The sequence below is a fragment of the Tamandua tetradactyla genome, chromosome 7 (assembly GCF_023851605.1).
Source record: "Tamandua tetradactyla isolate mTamTet1 chromosome 7, mTamTet1.pri, whole genome shotgun sequence".
Classification (NCBI taxonomy): domain Eukaryota; kingdom Metazoa; phylum Chordata; class Mammalia; order Pilosa; family Myrmecophagidae; genus Tamandua; species Tamandua tetradactyla.
In genome coordinates this window covers 82,134,767-82,157,410 of record NC_135333.1, presented here as the reverse complement: position 1 = coordinate 82,157,410, position 22,644 = coordinate 82,134,767, and the positions used below count along the sequence as shown (strand labels likewise).

The following is a 22,644-nucleotide window of genomic DNA, read 5'->3' as shown; positions in this document are numbered from 1 at the left end:
AGTGATAATGAATGTTAAAGAGTATTCCACATTATTCTAGGAAGAATTTTAAATGACTAGCTTAAATTGCTGTTTTGTACACAGGAACTAAAAGCTAACATTTCTGTTCTTAAATTTTTCTGCTATTAAATTTTTCATCACAAGCAACTTAAACCATGGATCATTCTTTACGTCAATTTGGCAGCTGTTAAACCTATCAAGAATCTATTTCTACTAGGTCTTAGGTTGATTTCCTGCTGTCTGCTGCTTGTTCAAAACAGACCAGGATCTCCCAACATTCACTTAAAATAAGTTATAATTTAAATATTTAAAAGGACTGCTTCTGCAGCCTCAAGGTCAGCTGCACAAGGAGTTTATAAACTCTTCATTGTACATGAAATGATAGATTCATCTTTATGAATATGTAATAACTCAACTTAGATTTCAAATAAAATATACAAATTGCATTCTCAGTCTTTTATTTTAAATCATTTACACTACAAATTCCTCTGGCTCACAAAATCCTCACTTGTATGTCTAAAAAAGGTCAGAAGTTACTTCCAAAATTCACCCCTCCAGTTCCGGGCCAAGATGGCAGCTTAGCAATGCGCACATTTTAGTTCATCCTCCAGAACAACTAGTAAATAACCAGAAACAATACAGAACAGCTCCTGGGGCCACGTCAGTGACCGGACACATAGTGTACCCCAGTCTGGAGCAGCTGGACCGGCTGCGAGCCACCCCAGAACCGTGAGTTCCCCAAGCCGTGGCAGCCGGCGCCCCTCCCCCACAGCTGCTTCCCAGAGGGGAAAGAGACTTTACCAGGAGCAGGGGCTGAGCCAACCAACTGCCAATTGTGGAATTAATTAACAAATTCTGACTACTTAAAATAGGTGCCCAGCTCAGGTGAACCTGGTCAAAGCGGAGGTCGCTCATTTTTGCCCCGGCGCCAAGGAGGCAGGGCTGACGGAAAAAGGAAAAAAAGAGAAGGAAAACAGGTTTTTGTGGCTGTGTTTCCACAAAGACTTGACTGCCTTTGGATGCAGCGGCAGGGCTCCTTGGGCTGCAACTGCCTCAGGCATAGGCAGAAACAAACTCGTTCTGAGGGCTTGTCTGGAAACTGTGCCTTCCCCAGAGGAGGGGTGAAGCCCAACTTAGGTGGAATCCCTCTCTCAAGGAATTCAGACACCAGGGCTTGGTAATTTGAAGCCATTAAAACCAGCCTACAACCTCTCCTCTGTCTCTACCACACCCCCAGCCAAAGTTAAAGGTACCGTATCATCTTATGCTGGTGGGACCTGCAGACAGACAAGCACCACATACTGGGCAGGATAAGAAAAATGGAGCCCAGAGACTTCACAGGAAAGTTTGTCAACCTGCTGGGTCTCACCCTCAGGGAAAACCGACACAGGTGACTCTTTCTTCCTCATAGGAGGCCAGTTTGGTCTGGGAAAATCCAGCTGGGGTCTATAATGCCTATGTAGACCCTCCTGGGGGGGTGGGGGGCGGGGAAGGCACCATACAAGCAGGGCAAGAAACAAGAACTGAAAAATTCTCCTCTGTTAAGCAAAACTTAAGCTAGAGGTCCAGATAAAGCTGAACGGAATGTCAAAGAACAGAGAGACAACAAATTCATCCAGTAAGAAAACCCTAGGTAAAAGAAGTGAAAGCATACTCTATTCTTAATAAAGTTGTTTTCGACAAATAATGTTCAGATAAAATATTGTAAAATAGCCAAAAATATGGATGTGAACTTTTAGCATCTTGTTTTTGACCTTGACTATTTCAATGCAATTACAACTAAAGAAACTGTAGGCATCACCACCAAACCTCTATAATAACATGATGAATTGATGATTCATGCTGTAAAATTAAATCAAATGTTCATATCTTCATACCTAAAAACCCACTTAATGTTACCTTAATCTAGAGATAAGATTATGACATCTTTCATTTTGCTTTTTAAAAATTTCAATAGTAACTGGTCAAAAGGAGGCATTTTTTTTATTAATTAAAAAAATTAACAACATTTAGAAATCATTCCATTCTACATATACAATCAGTAATTCTTAATATCATCACATAGATGCATAGAGTATGACTTTAAGAAACTATTTCAATTTGATTTCCTTGAAATGTTTTATTCATCCTAAAACTAGAGTTATAATGTAAAGCACTTTGAAGAAGAAACAAGATGCTTCAGTATCTTTTCTCAACTTTCTTATCATGTCTATTGCAAAACTGAGGTGCAAACCTAGGTTTTAGTCTAGTATCTTCTTTGATGGGAAGTAGAGTTTTGAGGTTAACTGTTTAGGGAAATAATGTAATGCTTATATAAAAAAAGTTAAAGCAATCTCCAGAATAAACCAATTAAGGTAATTAAATGCCTGGACACCAGCAAAAAATAACAAATCACACTAGGAAAATTGAAGATATGGCCCAGTCAAAGGAACAAACCAACAATTCAAATGACATACAGGAGCTGAAACATTTAATTCAGAATATACAAACAGACATGGAAAACCTCATCAAAAACCAAATCAAAGAATTGAGGGAGGATATAAAGAAGGCAAGGAATAACAAAAAGAAGAAATTGAAAGTCTGAAAAAACAAATCACAAAACTTATGGGAATGAAAGGCACGGTAGAAGAGATGAAAAAAACAATGGAAAACTACAATGGTAGATTTCGAGAGACAGAACATAGGATTTCTGAACTGGAGGATAGAACATCTGAAACCTGGCAAGAAAAAGAAAATATAGGGGAAAAAATGTAAAAATATGAGCAGGGACTCAGGGAATTGGAGGACAATATGAAGCGCATGAATATATGTGTTGTGGGTGACCCAGCAGAAGAAGAGAAGGGAAAAGGAGGAGAAAAACTAATGGAGGAAATTATCATTGAAAATTTCCCAAATCTTATGAAAGACTTAAATCAGATCCAAGAAGTGCAGCGTACCCCAAAGAGAATAGATCCAAATAGATGTATTCCAAGGCATTTACTAACCAGAATGTCAGAAGTCAAAGAGAAAGAGAGAGTCTTGAAAGCAGCAAGAGAAAAGCAAACCATGACATACAAGGGTAGCCCAATAAGACTATGTGTAGATTTCTCAACAGAAACCATGGAGACAAGAAGACAGTGGGACGATATATTTAAATTATTAAAAGAGAAAAACGGCCAACCGAGAATTCTATATCCAGCAAAATTGTCCTTCAAAAATGAGGGAGAAATTAAAACAATTTTCAGACAAAAAATCATTGAGAGAATTTGTGACTAAGAGACCAGCTCTGCAAGAAATACTAAAGGGAGCACTAGAGACAGATACAAAGGCAGAAGAGAGAGGTGTGGAGAAGAGTGTAGAAAGGAAGACCATGAGTAAAGGTAAAAAGAAGGAAAATTAGAAGGACATATAAAAGCCAAAAGGCAAAAAGCCCGGGCTGTAAGAACATTGATGTTGATGGATTAAGCTTCCCAATCAGGGGACAAGGACTGGCAGAATGGATTAGGGAACGGGACCCATCTATATGCTGTGTCTACTCAAAGGACATGAGGGCAAGGACACAAACGGACATTTGCACACCAATGTTTATAGCAGCATTATTTACAATTACCAAGAGATGGAAACAGCCAAAATGTCCATCAACAGATGGGTGGCTAAACAAACTGTGGTATATACATACAATGGAATATTATGCAGCTGTAAGACAGAATACAGTTATAAAGTATGTAACAATATGGATGGACCTTAATGATATGATACTGAGTCAGATTAGCCAGAAACAAAAGGACAAATACTGTACTGTCTCACTGATATGAACTGACATTAGTGAATAAACTTGGAGAATTTTGTTGGTCACAGAGACCATCAGGAGACAGAAATAGGGTAAGATATTGGGTAATTGGAGCTGAAGGGATACAGGTTGCGCAACAAGACTGAATGTAAAAACTCAGAAATGAACAGCACAATACTACCTAACTGTAATACAATTATGTTAAAACACTGAATAAAGCTGAATGTGAGAATGATAGAGGGAGGAGGGCTGGGGGCACAAATGAAATCAGAAAGAAGGATAGATGACAAAGATTGAGATGGTGTGATCTGGGAGTGCCTGGAGTGTATGATGACAGCAACTAAATGTGCAGATTTTAAAAATGTTTTTGCATGGAGAGGAACGGAGGAATGTCATTGCTGCGGGGTGCTGAAAATAGATGGTAATTAATATTTTAGAATTTCAACTTATGTGTGAGACTGGAGCAAAAAATGTTTATTTGGTACAAAATTTATATTTTGACTAGTGCATTTCCTAGTGTAACTTGTGTAGATAGCTTGGTTGAGCAGCGTGAGTGCATGGAGCCTTGGGTAAGACATGAGATTTTGTTGGTTTATACAGAGTGATGCCCTGGTGAATCCCAGGATGATTTGATCAGCGAGCAGAAAAGTATTTGCAGGGTCCACTTTGGGGAATGGTGAGAGCAGGGGAAAATTCAACCTCCCCAAGTTGAATTCTTGATATTCTCAAAGCAGTGTGGACAACCAAAGCTATAGGCTGAGCCCCCAGTCTTGGGGTTTGTTCGTGTGAGGCTTAACCCCACAAAGGATAAGTCAAGCCTACTTAAAATTAGGCCTGGGAGTCACCCCCAGGAGAACCTCTTCTGTTGCTCAAATGTGGCCTCTCTCTCCAGCCAATACAACAAACAAACTCACCACCCTCCCCCTGTCTAAGTGGACATGACTCCCAGGGGTGTGGACCTAGATGCCAATGTGGGACAGAAATCCTAGAATGAGCTAAGACTTAGCATCAAAGAACTGAGAAAAACCCTAGAATGAGCTGAGACCCAGCATCAAGGGATTGAGAAAACCTTCTCGACCAAAAGGGGGAAGAGTGAAATGAGACAAAGTGTCAACGGCTGAGAGATTCCAAACAGAGTCGAGAGGTTATCCTGGAGGTTATTCTTACACATTAAGTAGTTATCACCTTGTTATCCAAGATGTAATGGAGAGGCTAGAGGGAACTGCCTGAAAATGTGGAGCTGTGTTCCAGTAGCCATGTTTCTTGAGGATGATTGTATAATGGTGTAGCTTTCACAGTGTGACTGTGTGATTGTGAAAACCTTGTGTCTTATGCTACTTTTATCTACCTTGTCAACAGATGAGTAGAACATATGGAATAAAAATAAATAATAGGGGGAATAAATGTTAAAATAAATTTAGTTTGAAATGCTAGTGATCAATGAAAGGGAGGAGTAAGGAGTATGGTGTTTATAGTTTTCTGTTTTCGTTTTATTTTTCTGTTGTCTTTTTGTTTCTTTTTCTAATTGATGCAAATGTTCTAAGAAATGATCATGATGATGAATCTGCAGCTATGTGATGATATTGTGAATTACTGATTGTATATGTAGAATGGAATGATCACATGTTGGAAATGTTTGTTTCTTTCCTGTAATTTTTTTTTTGTTTTTAAATTAATAAAGAAATTAGAAAAAAAATTCACCCCTCCAACAAATCTGCTCCACATGCGGTCCTTCTAGTGACTATTTAATGGCAGTTCCATTCTACTAGTAAATAACCCTAGTCATCACTGACTCCTCTTTCTCTCATAAGCAAATCCAAACTAACAGCAATCCTACCTTCAATGTACACTCAAATTCCACCCACTCTTTACACTGGTTGAAGCCACTGATTATTTAAGTTGCCTTTTAACTGCTATTCAGTTTCTGTCTTTGCTCCTCCCTCACAGTCAAGGCTTCAAAAGCAGCCTGAGTGATTCTCTGAAAACAATTCAGATCACAATTTTCCTCTGCTCAGAACCCTCCAATGGCTCCACGTCACTTCAAAGACTTTCATCAACCCCAGTCCTATAGCAACACATAATCCAAGAAGCTGGGATTATTTCTCAAATCTATTTTGTTCAAATAGCGCCTCCATCAACTGGAATCATGCTTGGGATAGTTGAAAAACCTAATACATATTTGAATGAGTGTTCCTGACTCAGATGCATTTATATTTGTTGTTCTACCAGAAATCTCTTCCATCAGATAACTGAATAGCTTGCTTACTTAGCAATTTGAAGTTTTTGCTCATGTCACTTTAACAATAAGGCCTTGCCAACGACCCTGCTTAAAATGCATCACAAATTCACTTCCTATCCCCTTCTCCATTTTATTTTTCTTAAGGGCATTTACACCACATAGTCACTGTATATTTTACTCACATACATATTGCCTGTCATCTCCTGTCCAGATACTTTTAAATCCCATGAGAGCAAGAATTTGTTTTGTTCACTGTTGAATCCCGAGCACCTAGAGCAGTGCCCTGAAACTTTGCAGATGCTCAATACTGAATGAATGAATACAATATGCCTACTTAAATCTGTTATTAAAAATAAGAGGACTAAATTTGGCAACTGAACTCATTGTCCTCTCCCCTACATGGGACATGACTCCCAAGGGTGTAAATCTCCCTAGCAATGTGGGACCTGATTCCCAGGGATGAGCCTGGACCTGGCATCATCAGAATGAAAAGTCTTCTGGACCAAAAGGGGGAAGACAGAAATAAAGTCTCAGTGGCTGACAGATTTCAAACAGTCAGGAGGTTATCCTGGAGGTTATTCTTTCATATTATGAAGATATTCCTTTTTAGTTTATGGTGTACTGGAGTGGCTAGAGGGAAGTACCTGAAACTGTTGAACTGTGTTCCAAAAGCCTTGATTCTTGGAGAAGACTGTTTAACTATATAGCTTTTACAATGTGACTGTGATTATGAAAACCTTGTGTCTGATACTCCTTTTACCCAAGGTATGGACAGATGAGTTTAAAAAAATAAGATAAAAAATAAATAATTGGGGGAGAGAAAGGGTAAAAATTGGGTAGACTGAAACACTGTGGGTCAATGAAAGGGAAGAGTAAGGGGTACGGGATGTATCAGTTCTTTTTTTTTTTTTTTTGGAGTGAATTAAATGTTCTAAAAATGATCATGGTGAAGCATACGTAACTGTGATGATATTATGAGCAATTGATTATATAGTATGGTTGGACTCTACGTGTGTGGATATTTCTCAATAAAGATATTTTTTAAAAATCCTATTCACAAAAGATTCTACTTATGACAGATTTACACCTATAAGAATGCTTTAGCTTTAAGAAAATGATTTTCTGGGGTCCATTTAGCTTCAAAGTATCACAGTCTTTGTGCCCAATTATCCTTTGCTTATAAGTACTCCAGTCATACTGGATTAAGGCCCATCCTAATTCAATTTGGTTTCATCAAAATAGGATCCTGAAAGATCCTATTTACTAATGAGTCTTTATCTACAGGACAGGGGCTTAGGACTTGAAATGTCATTTACAAATGAGTTCATGCCCATAAAAGCAGGGGTTAGGACCTGACCATGTCTTTGTAGGGGTCTTGATTCAATCCATAAGCACAATGGTATAAGAAAAAGTAACTGGGGAGCTGGCCTACTTTAAGGTGGTTGGGAAAGATCTTTCTGATATTCACTGCTATGTCTTACAAATTTTGTGCATAACCCAATGAATCACTTAAAAATGGGTAAATATAGAATATGACCTTCAAATGAATTATTCATGAAGTAGATCCCAAACATGAATATGATCACCTTTCTAAGTAGCATCCTAAATGACCATCTTCCATTTTTGCACTGACTCAAGCCCCTTACTCCAATGTACACCTCACACAGAAGCCAGAGGGTTAATTGTGCCATTCCACTGCTAAGAATCCTTCAAAGACTTCCCAGTGCACTAATAATGAAATCCAAACTCCTTACTACTTGACTCATAAATCTGCGTGCTGCGGCCTGGCCTACATATAGCCAAACTCATGGTTCTGAGTGGCAATTAAAATGTCAACAGATAAGATTCTACAAATGTTCCATGTACTAGGGTGACTTTCCAAAACCTACAATCTCCAGATGGGTTCCTGGACCAGATAAGTCCTGAATGCAAAGGGGCTAGCTGTTCCAGAACATCAATTAGTTTCATTTCCCTATCCCATATTATTATTATTATTATTATTTTTATTAATTAACGGAAAAAAAGAAATTAACCCAACATTTAGAAATCGTACCATTCTACATATGCAATCAGTAATTCTTAACATCATCATATAGATGCATGATCATTGTTTCTTAGTACATTTGCATCAGTTTAGAAGAACTAGCAACACAACAGAAAAAGATATAGAATGTTAATATAGAGAAAAAAATAAAATAATAGTAAGAACAAAACAAAACAAAACAAAACAAAAACCTATAGCTCAGATGCAGCTTCATTCAGTGTTTTAACATGATTACTTTACAATTAGGTATTATTGCGCTGTCCATTTTTTAGTTTTTGTATCTAGTCCTGTTGCACAGTCTGTATCCCATCAGCTCCAATTACCCATTATCTTACCCTGTTTCTAACTCCTGCTGAACTCTGTTACCAATGACATATTCCAAGTTTATTCTCGAATGTCGATTCACATCATTGGGACCATACAGTATTTGTCTTTTAGTTTTTGGCTAGACTCACTCAGCATAATGTTCTCTAGGTCCATCCATGTTATTACATGCTTCATAATTTTATCCTGTCTTAAAGCTGCATAATATTCCATCGTATGTATATACCATAGTTTGTTTAGCCACTCTTCTGTTGATGGACATTTTGGCTGTTTCCATCTCTTTGCAATTGTAAATAATGCTGTTATAAACATTGGTGTGCAAATGTCCGTTTGAGTTTTTGCCCTTAATTCCTTTGAGTAGATTCCCAGCAATGGTATTGCTGGGTCGTATGGCAATTCTATATTCAGCTTTTTGAGGAACCGCCAAACTGCCTTCCACAGTGGTTGCACCATTTGACATTCCCACCAACAGTGGATAAGTGTGCCTCTTTCCTATCCCATATTATTGACAGCCCCTTCCAACATGAAAAATTTAGAGTGGGCATAGCCCAAATACCCCTAAAGAGTAGGAGAAAGATCAAAGGTGAGGGTGGAGTTATACAAAGAAGGTCGGGTTTAACAAATGAGTATGAGTGCTGAATCATTACACTAATATTTCTTTTAGCTTCCAGTACCTTAAAGCAGCTAGAAATAAAAACCTAAAATTGTGGAACAGTAACCCATACCAAATTCTGAAGTCTGTTCTACAATTAATTATTGCAATGTACTTTGAAACTTATTACTTTTATGTATATATGTTATTTAAAGAGAAGGAGGAGTATAACAGAGAAGATAGAATTTAATAAATGAGTATGAGTGCTGAAAAAATATATATATAGATCAGTTTGAAAAGGCCAAGAGACAAATTCTGGAAGGGCAGTTGTTGGAATGCTAAGGTACTTCCCTTCATCCACCTGATGCCATAACACGTTTTCTCCACCCCTTGCCAAGAGAAAGGGAACTGGGGACCACAGCAAAAGTTAATACATGTTCCTAGGAGAATGAAAGACTGATGTGTGATTCTGAAACCTGGGCCACTGTGACTGCAGCCTGACAAACAGCTCATAAAAAATATGAAGAGAGTTGCCATGCAGAATGCATGGACCAAACAGATATAAGGGAGAGAGCAACCAAGAGTAGTGTTGAAAGAGTAATCTTAAGAAGTGGATGGATTGCTGGAGCTTGGAACTGTGGGGGGAACAAAAAGCCCCACAAGTAAGTAAATATACATCCACAAATCCAGAAAATATTAGTCCCCTTTCCCACAAAGCTTTCTCCTGAACCTGTAAATGCCAGTGACTGGAGAAGTAGGGATGTAGATGGAAACCTCCTCCCCTAATATTGCCTTAAGCACTAAACCAGGAAAAAGAAAATGAAACAAAAACAAACAAAAAACTATAGCCCAGCACAATTAGGGGAAGGAACTCTAAATTTTAAAAATAACTATCAGTTAGGGATAGTTTAGTAGACAGGACTTCTTAACTAACGTGAGATATTTTTGTGACTGCAAGTAATTGAAGAGATTACTCAAGAGAAATCAGAAAAATGAAGGAATCTGAAGGATATTTCTTCCAATGGCAAAAGACTTCATTCAGGGACCTGAGTTTGAAAGTTTCAAAAATGAAGATAAAATATCTAAGGGGGTACAAGAGTAGTACAGTGGTAGAATTTTTGCCAGCCATGAGAGAGACCAGGGTCCAATTCCCAGCCTGTGCACTTCCCCAAACAACAAAAAACAAACAAAAATTCAACAAATGGTGCTGCAGTAATAGGATACTCACATGGAAAAAATGTGACCCTGCCAAACAGCACACAAAATAAAAAATAAAAAAAAGGATTAAGGGACGAAAACTCTCTGAAGCTGGAACAGGGAGAGAAGGAAGAGAAAAAAAAGAAAACCTTGAAGGAACCCTTAAGCAAAAATTAATTAAAGCTGGGAGGACTGTATCCTGGACAACCAACCTGCCCAGGGGCTACCCACTTATGGTAATCACCCAGCGGCAGTCAACCCAGCTTAAGCCAAAGGGCTCTCCCACCTGAGTGAGTCATCTATGGCGAAGGGTAGGGTCAATTGATCCATCCAAACGCACTATCAACGGAAGGTACCACACTGGGGAGAAGGAAGGATAGAAGAAAAGGTCCCGAACAAAGGCGGAGAAGGTGAATAAACAAAACCAATCTACAAAAGCACAGGAGGCTAGGGGTGGGTTTACCATGATCCCCAAACCCCTTGCTCAGGCTCAGTATATACCTGAAAAAACTGAGTATGGGGACATGAATGGGTATTTGCACTGGTGTTTCCGGTGGCAGTGTTTCCAATCCACAATGAATGGAGGTGGCCTAAGGATACAACAATTGAAGAATGGAAGGGGGAACAATGGTGTATACGTACAGAGGACTACTGAGCGGCTGCAAGGAGTGAAGTTGCAACACATGCAACTAGGTGAATGAAGTTTCAGAGCTACAGGATGAATGAAATGTCAGGAATAAAAAGACAAATATTACCATGCCTCAATCATATGGACTACCTATAATATAAAAATCCAGTGAACTAAAGTTCATTGCGAGCATTGGTTATCAGGTTGGGGCTTATTGGAAATGGTCCTAGATTGTAAGCTCTTCCAGCAGTCACAAATATTCAGGAGATAAAACTGTTAATTCTAAATTCTGAGATACTAGGCTGTTTGTATATCATATGGTCTCTCCGAGAAACTTTGGGTGTATATGTGACACCTCAGAATCATCAGTTAGAACTCTGAAACTATGAAAGTCAGCAGTACCCCATAAAGGAACTGTTTAAAAAGTTGAAAAAGGGATCAGACATCAAGCAGAAATATGAATGAAGCTGATCTAGATAGGACTAAGGTGTATCAGAAGACGGGGTGAAGGATGATATCGTCCATGTTCTGAAACTTCAACTTCTGTGTGAGACTAAAGGGAGAGATGTTTATAGTGCATTTCCTATTTTAATTTGTATGTTCAGTTTAGTTGAATACCATAAGTACTTGGAATCTTGAATAGGGCATGAGAGTTTGTTGGTTTGTCCAGGTTAGTGATGCCCCGATAAATCCCAGAGTGATTTGGGCAGTGAATAAAGAATATTTGTTAAGTATACTTGGGGAAATAGGGAGAAAGGAGGAAATGTTCAACTTCCATGTTTGGAGAGTTTCTCATAGTCTCGCAGGCAGCGGGAACAACCAAATCAATAGGCTCAGACCTTGATCTTGGGGTTTATCCCTATGAAACTTACTTATGCAGAGGACTGGCTAGGCCTACTTAAAATTAGGCCGAAGAGTCACCCCCAGAGAACCTCTTGTTGCTCACATGTGGCCTCTCTCTCTTTAAGCCAACTCAATAGGTGAACTCACTGCCCTCCCTCCTACACGGGACATGATTCCCAGGGGTGAAAATCTCCCTGGCAATGTGGGACAGAAAGCCCAAGATTGAGAAAGCCTTCTTGACCAAAAGGGGGAAGAGAGAAATGAGACAAACTAAAATTTCAGTGGCTGAAAGATTTCAAACAGTTGAAAGGTCATCCTGGGGGTTATTCTTATGCATTATGTAGAATCCCTTTTTAGTCTGTGGTGTACTGGAGTGGCTAGAGGGAAGTACTGTAACTGCTGAGCTGTGTTCCAGTAGCCTAGATTCTTAAAGAAGACAGTAAAAAGATGCAATGTTTACAATGTGACTATGCAATTGTGAAAACCTTGTGTCTAATGCTCCTTGTATTCAGGGTATGTATAGATTAACAAAAAATAATCAAAAGGGTGGACAAAGAGTAAAATAAATTGAGCAAATGGAAACACTAGTGGTCAATGAAAAGGACGGATAAACAGTACGGTATGTACTTTTTCTTTTCTCTTTTTATTTCTTTTTCTGGAGTGATGCAAATGTTCTAAAAAAATCATCATAGTAATGAATACACAACTACATAATGATACTGTGAGCCATCAATTGTACACCATGTATAGAATGTATGTGCATGAAGGGTTCTTGATTAAAAAAAATTAAAAAATAAAAATAAGCAAATGGCCCCACATTGCCTATTGCCTTTCACCTTTCTCATCTCTGTCTTTACCAGAGTGCCCAAATGTCCTCTTACATGTGTACCAAATAAATTTTGTTTTAAAAAAATTTTGCAGAAAATTAATGATGACCTAAATAAAGGAAAGTCATTCTGAGTTCATGGATTCAGAAGAATTAATCTTTGTCAAGATGTCAGATATTTCCTAAAATGACAACTCCATTCTCAAAGAGCTCACTGATGGGGAAGAGGATGTGAAAATCAATTATCACAACATTTGCAGGGTGCACCAGAAGTGGGGCACAGGGTACAGAAGGGATCAAGGAAGACTTCAAAGAAGAGAAATTGGAAAGCTGTTAAATTCGTATGTAATTGCGGGCTCCAAACAGCCAAACTATCTTGAAAAATAACAGAGTTGGAGGTTTCACACTTCCGAATTTCAAAACTTACTACAAAATTACACTAATTGAAACAGTGTGGTACTGGCATAAGGATAGATACCTAGACCAATGGAATAGCAATGAATACATGCATCTATGACCACAAGGGGGTCAAACACAATTCAAAGGGATATTAATAGTCTCTTTTACATATAATGCTGGACAACTGGAAATTCTCATGCTAAAGAATGAATGTGGACCACTACCTCTCATCATATACAAAAATTAAATCAAAATGGACCAATGACCTAAATTTAAGGGCTAATATTATAAAATTCTTACAGGAAACAGGGAAATATCTTTAAGATCTTACAGTAGGCAATGAGGAAGCAACAAAAGAAAAAACAGATAAAATGGACTTGATCAAAATTAATAACTTTTGTGCATCAAAAGACATTATCAAAAAGTGGCAAGACAACCTAGACAATGTGGGGAAATACTTGGAGATCATGTATCTGGCTAAGGGCTTAATATCCAGAATATACAAAGAATTCCCACAATTCAATAAGAAACTAATAGCCCAATAATATTTACATACAACAGAATATTATTCAGCTGTAAAAAGAAATTAAGTGCTGTACAAGCTACAACATGGATGTCCCTTGAAGACATCAAGTTGAATTAAACAAGCAAAGAAGCAAAAGGACAAATATCCTATGACCTTATGTATATGAAATACCTAGGATAAGTAAATTCATAGGCACAAAAAAGCAGAAGAGTGGCTACCAGGAGTAAGGTGAGAGGTAGAATGGGGAGTTATTGCTAAGTAAGGTTGAGTTTGAGTTTGGGATAATGAAAATAATCTGGAAATAGATAGTAGCAAAAGTTACACAGTTTTGCCAACGTAGTTAATGTCAAAGAATTGCCCACTTAATAAAATGGCTAAGATTATTTTTATACTAGGTATATTTTACTACTATTAAAACATAATTTTAAAAAGATACCAACTAAATTGCTAGAAAATGGATGGATGGTTAGATGGATGGATGGCTGGCCAGTCAGATGGACAGATAGATGGATAAAAAGAATGATATGGTAACCATGGCAAAATATTTAAAGTTGATGGATCTGGGTACCTGGATGGGAAGTTTGCGGGAGTTCTCTATATGGGTTACGTATTAGTTTTGCAACTATTCAGAAAGTATGAAAGTATTTCAAAATACAATTTTCTTTTAAGAAAGACACCAACTTCAGAAGGAACAGAGGAGGGGCCCAAGAGTATTAGAGCATGGTTCCCAGAGCGGGTAATTCTTGAGCTGACAGTAAAAAGTATTAATCAAGTGCTCAGGTCCCAGGAACAACCAGACAAAGTCACTGCAGTGTATTGTGAACTGCAAATAGATCAGTATGGCAAACACCAAGGATACTTTTAGGTATATAACAGGGGCAGATCATCAAGATCCATGATTAATAAAAATTTTAAAAACCTAGCCTCATGTATCAAAAAAAAAAAAAAGATAACAACTAGGCTTGCTGTTAATTTTTTAAATCAGAGGATATAACCTGGGAATCTTCTGACCCATTCTTCTCCAATGCTCAATATAATGCTCAATGCTTAACTATATGCATGAAGTCCAACTATGGACAGTAAACTCACACATCAAACCTCAAGCTTTATCAATCTGAATTATTATTCCCTAGATAGAGTGTTCTCAAAACAAAACTTTATGCTTTCCTTAAAGGAGAAAGCCCCAAAACATGCAATTATTTTATGGACACAGAGAAACTATTAGGGGCACCTAGTAGTATAAAAGAATATGTTAAGAAAAGTTTCTTTAACAGAAACATAAAAATTCATCGTACCTCCAGAATAAATTTGTAAATGTTAAAAAACATAAGTACTTCATTAGGAGGAGCATAAAAATACTGAAGAGGAAAAAGTACTTTGGTGTGTATTTGGATATATGCAGCAATGCCTTAAAACATTCAAATTAAGAAATTAGCTAGTCTTTCAAAACAGTGTTACGTTTTGGTCAAATCTAGTTAGGTAGGTATCTATTACAGGAAAGCTTCCAATAGGTAGCTATTTTTAGAGGTGTGATTTGATCCATACCATAAGTAAAATGTTACTGTATTACTCACATAAAAAAACCTGAGGTTTTCTATAAACCTAAATAACAGGGCTCTACTCTAAACAAGATTGAGCTTATTTTTAACAAATTTAAACTGAAATTAAATAAATAAAAAATATATTACAACTGTCTAAGAATATAACATCAATGATCCTTTATACTGAAAAGGTTTAGACAAACTGAAGCACAGTTTCCTAGATAAGAGTCAAATTAAAAGTTGTATGGCATTTTCTCGCCTGCCATGCCGGAGACCCAGGTTCAATTCCTAGTGCCTGCCCATGGAAAAAAAGGAGAAGAAAAAAAAAAAGTAAAAGTTATATGGCATTGTCACAGAATATGGTAAAGACCAGGTCATTTCAACCCTGCTGGTGTTTTATGGCTGTTAACTCCTTACAATATCTTACTGTAACAATTATTTGACAGCCTATCTTATATCATATATCAAGCTAGGGACTACAAATAAAACTACAACAGAAACACTAACAGCAACTTTAGAGTGGTATTAAAATGTACATCCATCTCCTCTCTCGCACTGTGAGAAACAATTTGGTATAGTACAAAGAATACTGATCTAGGACATATCTGGGTTGCAATACATCTGATTTAATCCATTCACAAGTTCATTATTAATTTTCAAATGAGCAGAACCATGTTTTATACCAAGCACACTTAATTTAACTCAGGAACTAAATTAGACTACACAAATATTCAAAATTAAAAAATAAGAATATGGCATTTCATTAGTACATTCATAAAGCAACTGAAGCTAACACCATTGGAAAGCATAATAAAACCTTCTAACCTTGGGAAAAAACTTTGGAAACTTTATTTTAAAGCTGGAGTGTTGAAATTACAAAATCTCCTGTATAGAGGTTACAAGATTCTTCAAAAATTAAAAAAGAAACTAAGCTGGATTTTCTTAAAAATTTTACCCCTCTATGTAATATTTTATTTTTATAATAGAAGTATTTTTAAATAAAAATTCCCCCAAAATATCATTTCTTTCAAAATAAGACCCTTCAAATGATAACTCTTTTTATAGACATATATTTATAAGCATTTAAGAACATATCTAAACTAAGAATTTCTATTTGCCTTTTAGAAAACACATGCAGAAATATTAAACATAGAGAAAATTGTGATTAGATAGAAAGCACCCCACCAACTATTTTAACTCTTCAATCATTATGTTCCCAATATTCTTATATTTTATTTAAAACTCTTTAACACTTTTGGCAAACATATACTATTAATAATAGAATTCAAATAGCCAAGCAATGAAAGATGTTTTACATACATGTGGGAAGTTCTAACTTTTAAGAACTCTCTGCTTATCTGAAAACACTTCATTAAAGTGTGAAAGGGAGAAACTTTTTACACTCAAAGGTTTCATGATATGGTGATGATTAATGCTTTCAGTGACAGTATAACCAATCTTAACATATGCATTGTGAGTTAATACTGTCCATCTTAATTTTCTTTCACCTGATATTCAAAAGTAATTAATAATGTGTGTCCACTTTAGGGAAGATTTATATATGAAAAGGTAAGTTTATTAGAAAAATAAACAACTTTGAATTGTACAATATTTTCCACTTAAAGATTCTTTTAGATAAAACATATGCCATATATGGTTTAAACATGATCTGATTTACAAAATCTCATTTAGTGCTATTTAGTAAAACAAAATACAAAAACACAAATGGTGAAACGTTGAACTATTAGTAACTGAAGAAATCCAATATAAAGGGGGGAAAACCCACCACCATTTGCTGCAGGTACCTAGTACTGCAATACTTACTGGGCAGTATAAGCTCATTTTGCCCCAATTTTTTTTTACTAGGCCAGGAAGTGGCAAACTTTCTTAATTAGATAGTAAATATTAAAATATTGCAGGCTCTATGGTCAGACTATTCTATTCAACCCTTCTTGCCCTTACAAAGAGAAAGCAATCACAGACAATAAGTAAATGAATGGATATGCCTATGGACAGCAGTTTGGCCACTAGTTGCTCAACTAGAGCATGAATTTTGAATAAGAGATTGTTTCAGGTACCATATTATAAAAATGTCCTATTTGCGGAGTAGGAGGGATAGTTGCTCAACAAGACCATGGATTTTGAATTAGAGATTGGTGCCATATTATAAATATGTCCTATTTGGGAATCAGGAGAGATAAGATAGAAGAGTAGACATCAATAAATGAATACTACAAATTTAAAATTTCACACTATTTCCCAATCATAATTTCATGTGTGTGTGTATACATGTGTATATTTATGTGTATATACAAATAAGTTACAAAGTCAGCTCATTTTAATTCCATATTCTTTCTGGTATGTTAATTATAGTACGGGATAAAAGGTAGGAAAGCAGAGAAAAGATCATGAGCAACTATAATCAGTAGCCATGAAATTTGGATTTGATATCTAAATAGCATTTCTACACAATTATAAAACTAATTTATCTACAGAAAATATTAGATGTTTTCAGATGTCATTTTAAATTTAATTGAATTGTTACAATTTTGAAGCTAAATGTAATTTGCTTTGTTTTATTAGAAAAAATACTCAGGCAAGGTCTACAATCATCGGTCAATTAAAGAATGACTTACAAGAACATGAAGCAATAAAATAAAAATACAGGTACAAACTATGTATCTGAAACACTTCTATTTGGCAATTTCATAACAAATCAAAATCAAAAAAGAACAAAAGAGATTGCAGATTACTTTGTAGATACAGAATAAAGCAATTGATGAAGTGCTTAAGCAAAAGAAAACAAAAAAATAAGAAAACACACTGCTTTTCTTTTCTTTTTAAAAATAAAATCACATTTGCTACAGATCATATGGATACCCTTATTAAACAACCATTCCAGAATGTCTTATAGTAGCAGTGCTTTTATTTGCACTTTATTTAATTTTATATGACTCATTTCACATATATAGATAGCTCTCTAACCCACTGTACGAATAGTCTCTCATAATTTTTATTTATCTTTTAATTTTTTAAAGCAAATAAGAAATGATTTATGCATCATGGAACCTTTCCCATTTTGGAACCAAAGGCTTAATTCTATATTTTTGTCTATTCTTTCTTTAAAAAAATTTAGTGTAAAAATTGCTGGTTTTTATATTTACTGTAGTAAAGTGAAAACTCCTCAATCAGGAGTATTTTCTGCAGTTTGACTGCATAAAAATCACATACTTTACAATATGTCCTTCCAACAGTAAGGAAATAATTGATTTCACGGTCACTGTCAGAAATGAGTGCCATAATTCTATTATGGGTCCAGGTCCTCCCTCAAAGACTTTCTGGAAGGATGTTCAATGTGTTTTGTTCTCATAGATATTAACAGTAGTACATAGTCCCTTAAGTCTGCAAAAGACATTTATTGTTAAAGAAGGTGCTTTATTAACAATTCCTCTGGCAGCACTAGTGAATTACAATATCCTTCAATATTATTTCTACCATAATATATACATTTTAACTTTCATGCCTCTAGAAAAACATCTACAGTACATTTCATAATATAAAAATATATTACAAATCTGCTGAATTATTTACAGGCAATGTTCTATTATCTCTATGCAACATTTCTTGATACAATACTAACAAGTTACACATATTTCCATTTTTGTAAGTTAAAAAAAATCCATATGGCTTCTTGCTAACCAAGCAAGAAAGTGATTTTATTTTCGTTTTCAAAAACCAACTTTGGTGCATAAAGGATTCAGTTTGAAGATACTCTTAAAAAGATACAATTTTTCTTACATTAAGAAAAAAACAACTCAAAAACCAAATGCTCTCCTCAGAAAAAAAAAACAATTAGAGTCTTATATTAGGTTAAAATGAAAATATGAGGATTATTCAAATCATTTGAAATAGAGGTTTTTCAAAAACCTTTTAACAGATTAATTATATAGGTAAATATTAACATACTGTACTCCATGAGAAAACCCTAGTCCTGAAAAGGGAGCCAACAGACATACTGCAACACTCTTAACAGTAATTTTCAGCCCTAATTCGATAGACGAATTTTTAGTTGATGGCAAATGTCGTTCACTGTTTGCTTAAATACAAATTGAACACTTTTCTTAGAGTTCTGCAAAAGAACACAAATGGCAACCAATCACATCTATTTATCATAATTGAAAGGTAAATTATCTTTTGATAATTTTCATTGTCTAAAAATTTCCTAATGACGTCAAATCAACAGACACTGTCAAGACAAATATCCTTACAGTGCTTTTGGTATTTGTAAGGGCAAATGTTGTGGTTTTTTTTGTTTGCTTGTTTCAAATATAAACTACTGTAATCACTAAAGGGGAAAAAAAAGCAGCTTAAAGTAGCAAGCATGCAAAGCCTTTAAGAAGCTGTTCCACTAAGTTGCCAGAAGAGTGTTTGCTCAGTCTCCCACAGTACCATTCCATGAACATGTGGATATACAGTAATATATTAATATATTCCACAGAAGAGCCTACTTCATTCACAGAATGTTTACACTAAGCATAAATATAATTCTAAATACTGGATTTTAAAAAAAATAAGGAAGGGGTTTGACTCTAGTGTGCAACTTTTCCTAAACCCATTGTCAGTGACTAAGACTGCAGGTGTCCCCGCTTGTTTGCTTTTTTATGTATTTATTTATTTTTTACCTCTTCAACCTCTTCTGCGGCATTGTTCTAGAAAAAGAAAAAGAATAATTTTCATTTTATTCAACTGAGCCAAAAACACGAGTATTTCAAAAGACACATTAAAAACTTTTATAAGATATAGGTAATGCAACAATCATTAAAATTTATCTCCAAAATATTCTCATATTTAGGTACAAATTTAGGTATGTAAAATTCAGTTTTACATAAAAAACGTTTTATGGTGTGCTAATGTGTTTCTAAGAAAGATTCTGATGTCTAAATATGCATTTTATCCAACTAGTACTTAAAAAATCATGTTTGCATCTCAAATATGTTGTTTCAGTCTCATTTTGAAGTTAAATATATTTTTAGAAGACGTCATGTTTTCATTTTGAGGCATGCTTCAGCAAAAAATGATTTCTCCTAAAAACATCTGAGAATAATTATCTTTTCTCTTTTGCTTAATTGAAGCTTACCCATTCAGATAGAGAAATTATCAAATAAAGATTCTATATTAGGGCAAACGTAGGTCTTCTATGACTCTAAACCATTTTAAGGCAGACAGCTATTTCCGGAATTGTAAAATCATGAACATTTAGAATAAAAATTTTAAGGCTTTTTTTTTGGTAAAGGAAAATTAGACCTGCAGAAGCACCTAAATTTTCCTTAAGAACATCTTCATTCCAAAGGAATGAAATAAAAATTGGAGATCTCACACTTAAAGAATATGCTATGAGAGTGGGCCATGGTGGCTCAGCAGGCAGAGTTCTCACCTGCCATGACAGAGACCAGGGTTTGATTCCCGGTGCCTGCCCACACAGGAAAAAAAAAAAAAAAGAATATGCTATGAGATTACAATATAATTTGGACATCAATTTTGAGCTTGACTAATTTTTTTTTAAGTGGAGGAGAAACACACTAAGATTAATCTTAATCTTATAATTAAGATCCAGCACCCTTTGCCTGAGAGATATTTATAAGCAGTTCTAAAATGGCAGAACAACTTTCCTAAAGATATTATCACTCTTTCACAATGTAAATTTTGATTACTACCTCCAAAAGGGTGAAGAGAAACAAAGAACAAATTACATAACTGTAAATATGGAATATTCAATTATTTTCCTATTTATAAAGAGAAAGATTAATTATAATTTTCCCATCTTTGACAGCAGAGTTTCCTTAATACTCTCCTTTAAGAGTTAATTTCTTAAATTGAGTAGAGTGAAATACTAGTGGTCAATGAGAGGAAGAGGTAATATGGGATGTATGAGTTTTTCTCGTTTCTTTTTATTTCTTTTTCTGGAGTGATACAAATGTTCTAAAAAATGATCATGGTGATGAATATACACATATGTGATGCTATTGTAAGCCATTCATTGTACACCATGTATGGACTGTATGTGTATGAAGATTTGTCGACAAGAGTACTTATATAAAAAGTTAATTTAAAAATTGGAAATTTTATATTGTATTATATTACCACAATGATTTTAAAAATAGTAAAAAATAAAAAGTCAAACAAAGAAGAGTTAATTTTTTGACAACCTACCTCATTGCACAAAGAACAAGTCATCATCATACACACCACTTTCACCAAAGGATGCTTTAAAAAAATTTTTTTAGCTACACATAATTCAAGAGTCTCAATGATTCTTCATGGCAAGGTCTAGTATGTTAGAATTTCCTTTTCAAAAGATGGCTCAAATTACAGGAATCCCACTATAATGAATACCAATCCAAAAAAGTTGTGTCATGAGTTGCCAAGTGTTTAAATGCTCCAATTTTGGCATAAGAAATAGTCTTTTTCTTATAGGTAGAAATGTATTTTGGGATTATCAATTATTTTGTGTCTTCTTTACCTTTCCAATCTATTTCTAGACAAAATATTTATTAAACTAAACTTTATTTTAAAAATATATAAACAATGGCAGAATTCTCACCTGCCACACTGAAGACCTGGGTTCAATTCCCAGTGCTTGTCCATCCAAAAAAAAAATACACACACACACACACACACACACACACATACACACTGTTTATATATATATACTATTTATATATATATATATAAACAGAACAGTATAAGTTCATTAAAAATGGCTTTTAAAACCTAGCTTTAAACATTCCCATCACTTTTTAAATCATTCTAGTGTATGTCATTTGGACAGAAGCAGGATAGAGTTATGCCACATACTGATCTGTGCAACCTTGGGCAAGATATTTAACCTCTTGACCCAGTTTTTCAATATGTAAAGCAGAGATAGTGACACCTACTTCACAGTGCTGCTGTGAGGATGAAGTAGATGTATATATATATATATATATATATATGTAAAGCACCTAGTAAAGTGACTCAGCACATAATCAGAAATGTTGGTCTCTTCTCCTTCCCCCCCATACCTTCACAAGCACAGCACACTAAAACAAAGTTCAGATCAGAAAATCATTAGAAAAATGAACACTCTGATGAGCTACCTCTTAAAGAACAAACAGCAAAACTTTAATTGCTAAAGTTTGGAGAAAATATAAATTTTCTAAAATTCAATTGCTTAGGATACTTAGGATACATGTGATACATTCCCAGATTCATGAAAGGCTAATATTATAAAAAGATTTACACATGCAAACAAAAGGCATTTAATTTCAAACTACTGTGTAAATCACAACCTAAGCTACTTGATATAAATCTGGAATTAAAGTGGCAGATAAATATCTCCAAAATACTGTCTTTCAGTATTCTATGATTTACAACTTTGTTATATAATTTCTACAGACAAAGTACCAAAAAAGTAAAATAAGCTTAGTATTAAATTCATTACTTAAAAATTAAGTTTCAATTTTATAACCAAAATTTAGGGAGATTTAAGATTAAAATTCAAAAAGCAAAGCATCAAGTCAAGAATTAAATTACCTGTAAATGTTTGGGTCCAAAAGCAAGGCAGTATCTTTGGGTAGTTTTGATAAATGAACTACTTTCGTTTTTAATTGATGTCGTTCACTTTCATTCACCCATACATCAGGCAGACTACAAATTAAAAAAAAAAAAAGTCATTTC

At 35.2% G+C, this 22,644-nt stretch overlaps 1 protein-coding gene and 1 long non-coding RNA gene across 6 annotated transcripts in view; one reads left to right on the top strand and one right to left on the bottom strand.

Moving 5' to 3' along the window:
- The window catches only part of AEBP2 (AE binding protein 2), a 189,398-nt gene that overhangs the window by 62,824 nt on the left and 103,930 nt on the right, over positions 1 to 22,644 (bottom strand). For 3 of the 5 annotated variants that reach the window (XM_077170238.1, XM_077170237.1, XM_077170240.1), the window contains exons 7-8: positions 22,501 to 22,614; positions 19,611 to 19,637 (exon numbers count right to left, since the gene is read on the bottom strand). In XM_077170238.1, coding sequence (XP_077026353.1) covers positions 19,611 to 19,637; positions 22,501 to 22,614 — 141 coding nt within the window. Of the gene's footprint in view, positions 1 to 8,745; positions 15,224 to 17,488; positions 19,058 to 19,610; positions 19,638 to 22,500; positions 22,615 to 22,644 lie in introns of those variants that run through there. The other 2 variants (XM_077170241.1, XM_077170239.1) reach the window with 2 other exon arrangements.
- The window catches only part of LOC143691571 (uncharacterized), a 173,951-nt gene that overhangs the window by 89,032 nt on the left and 62,275 nt on the right, over positions 1 to 22,644 (top strand). The gene's annotated exons all lie outside the window — the stretch shown is intronic.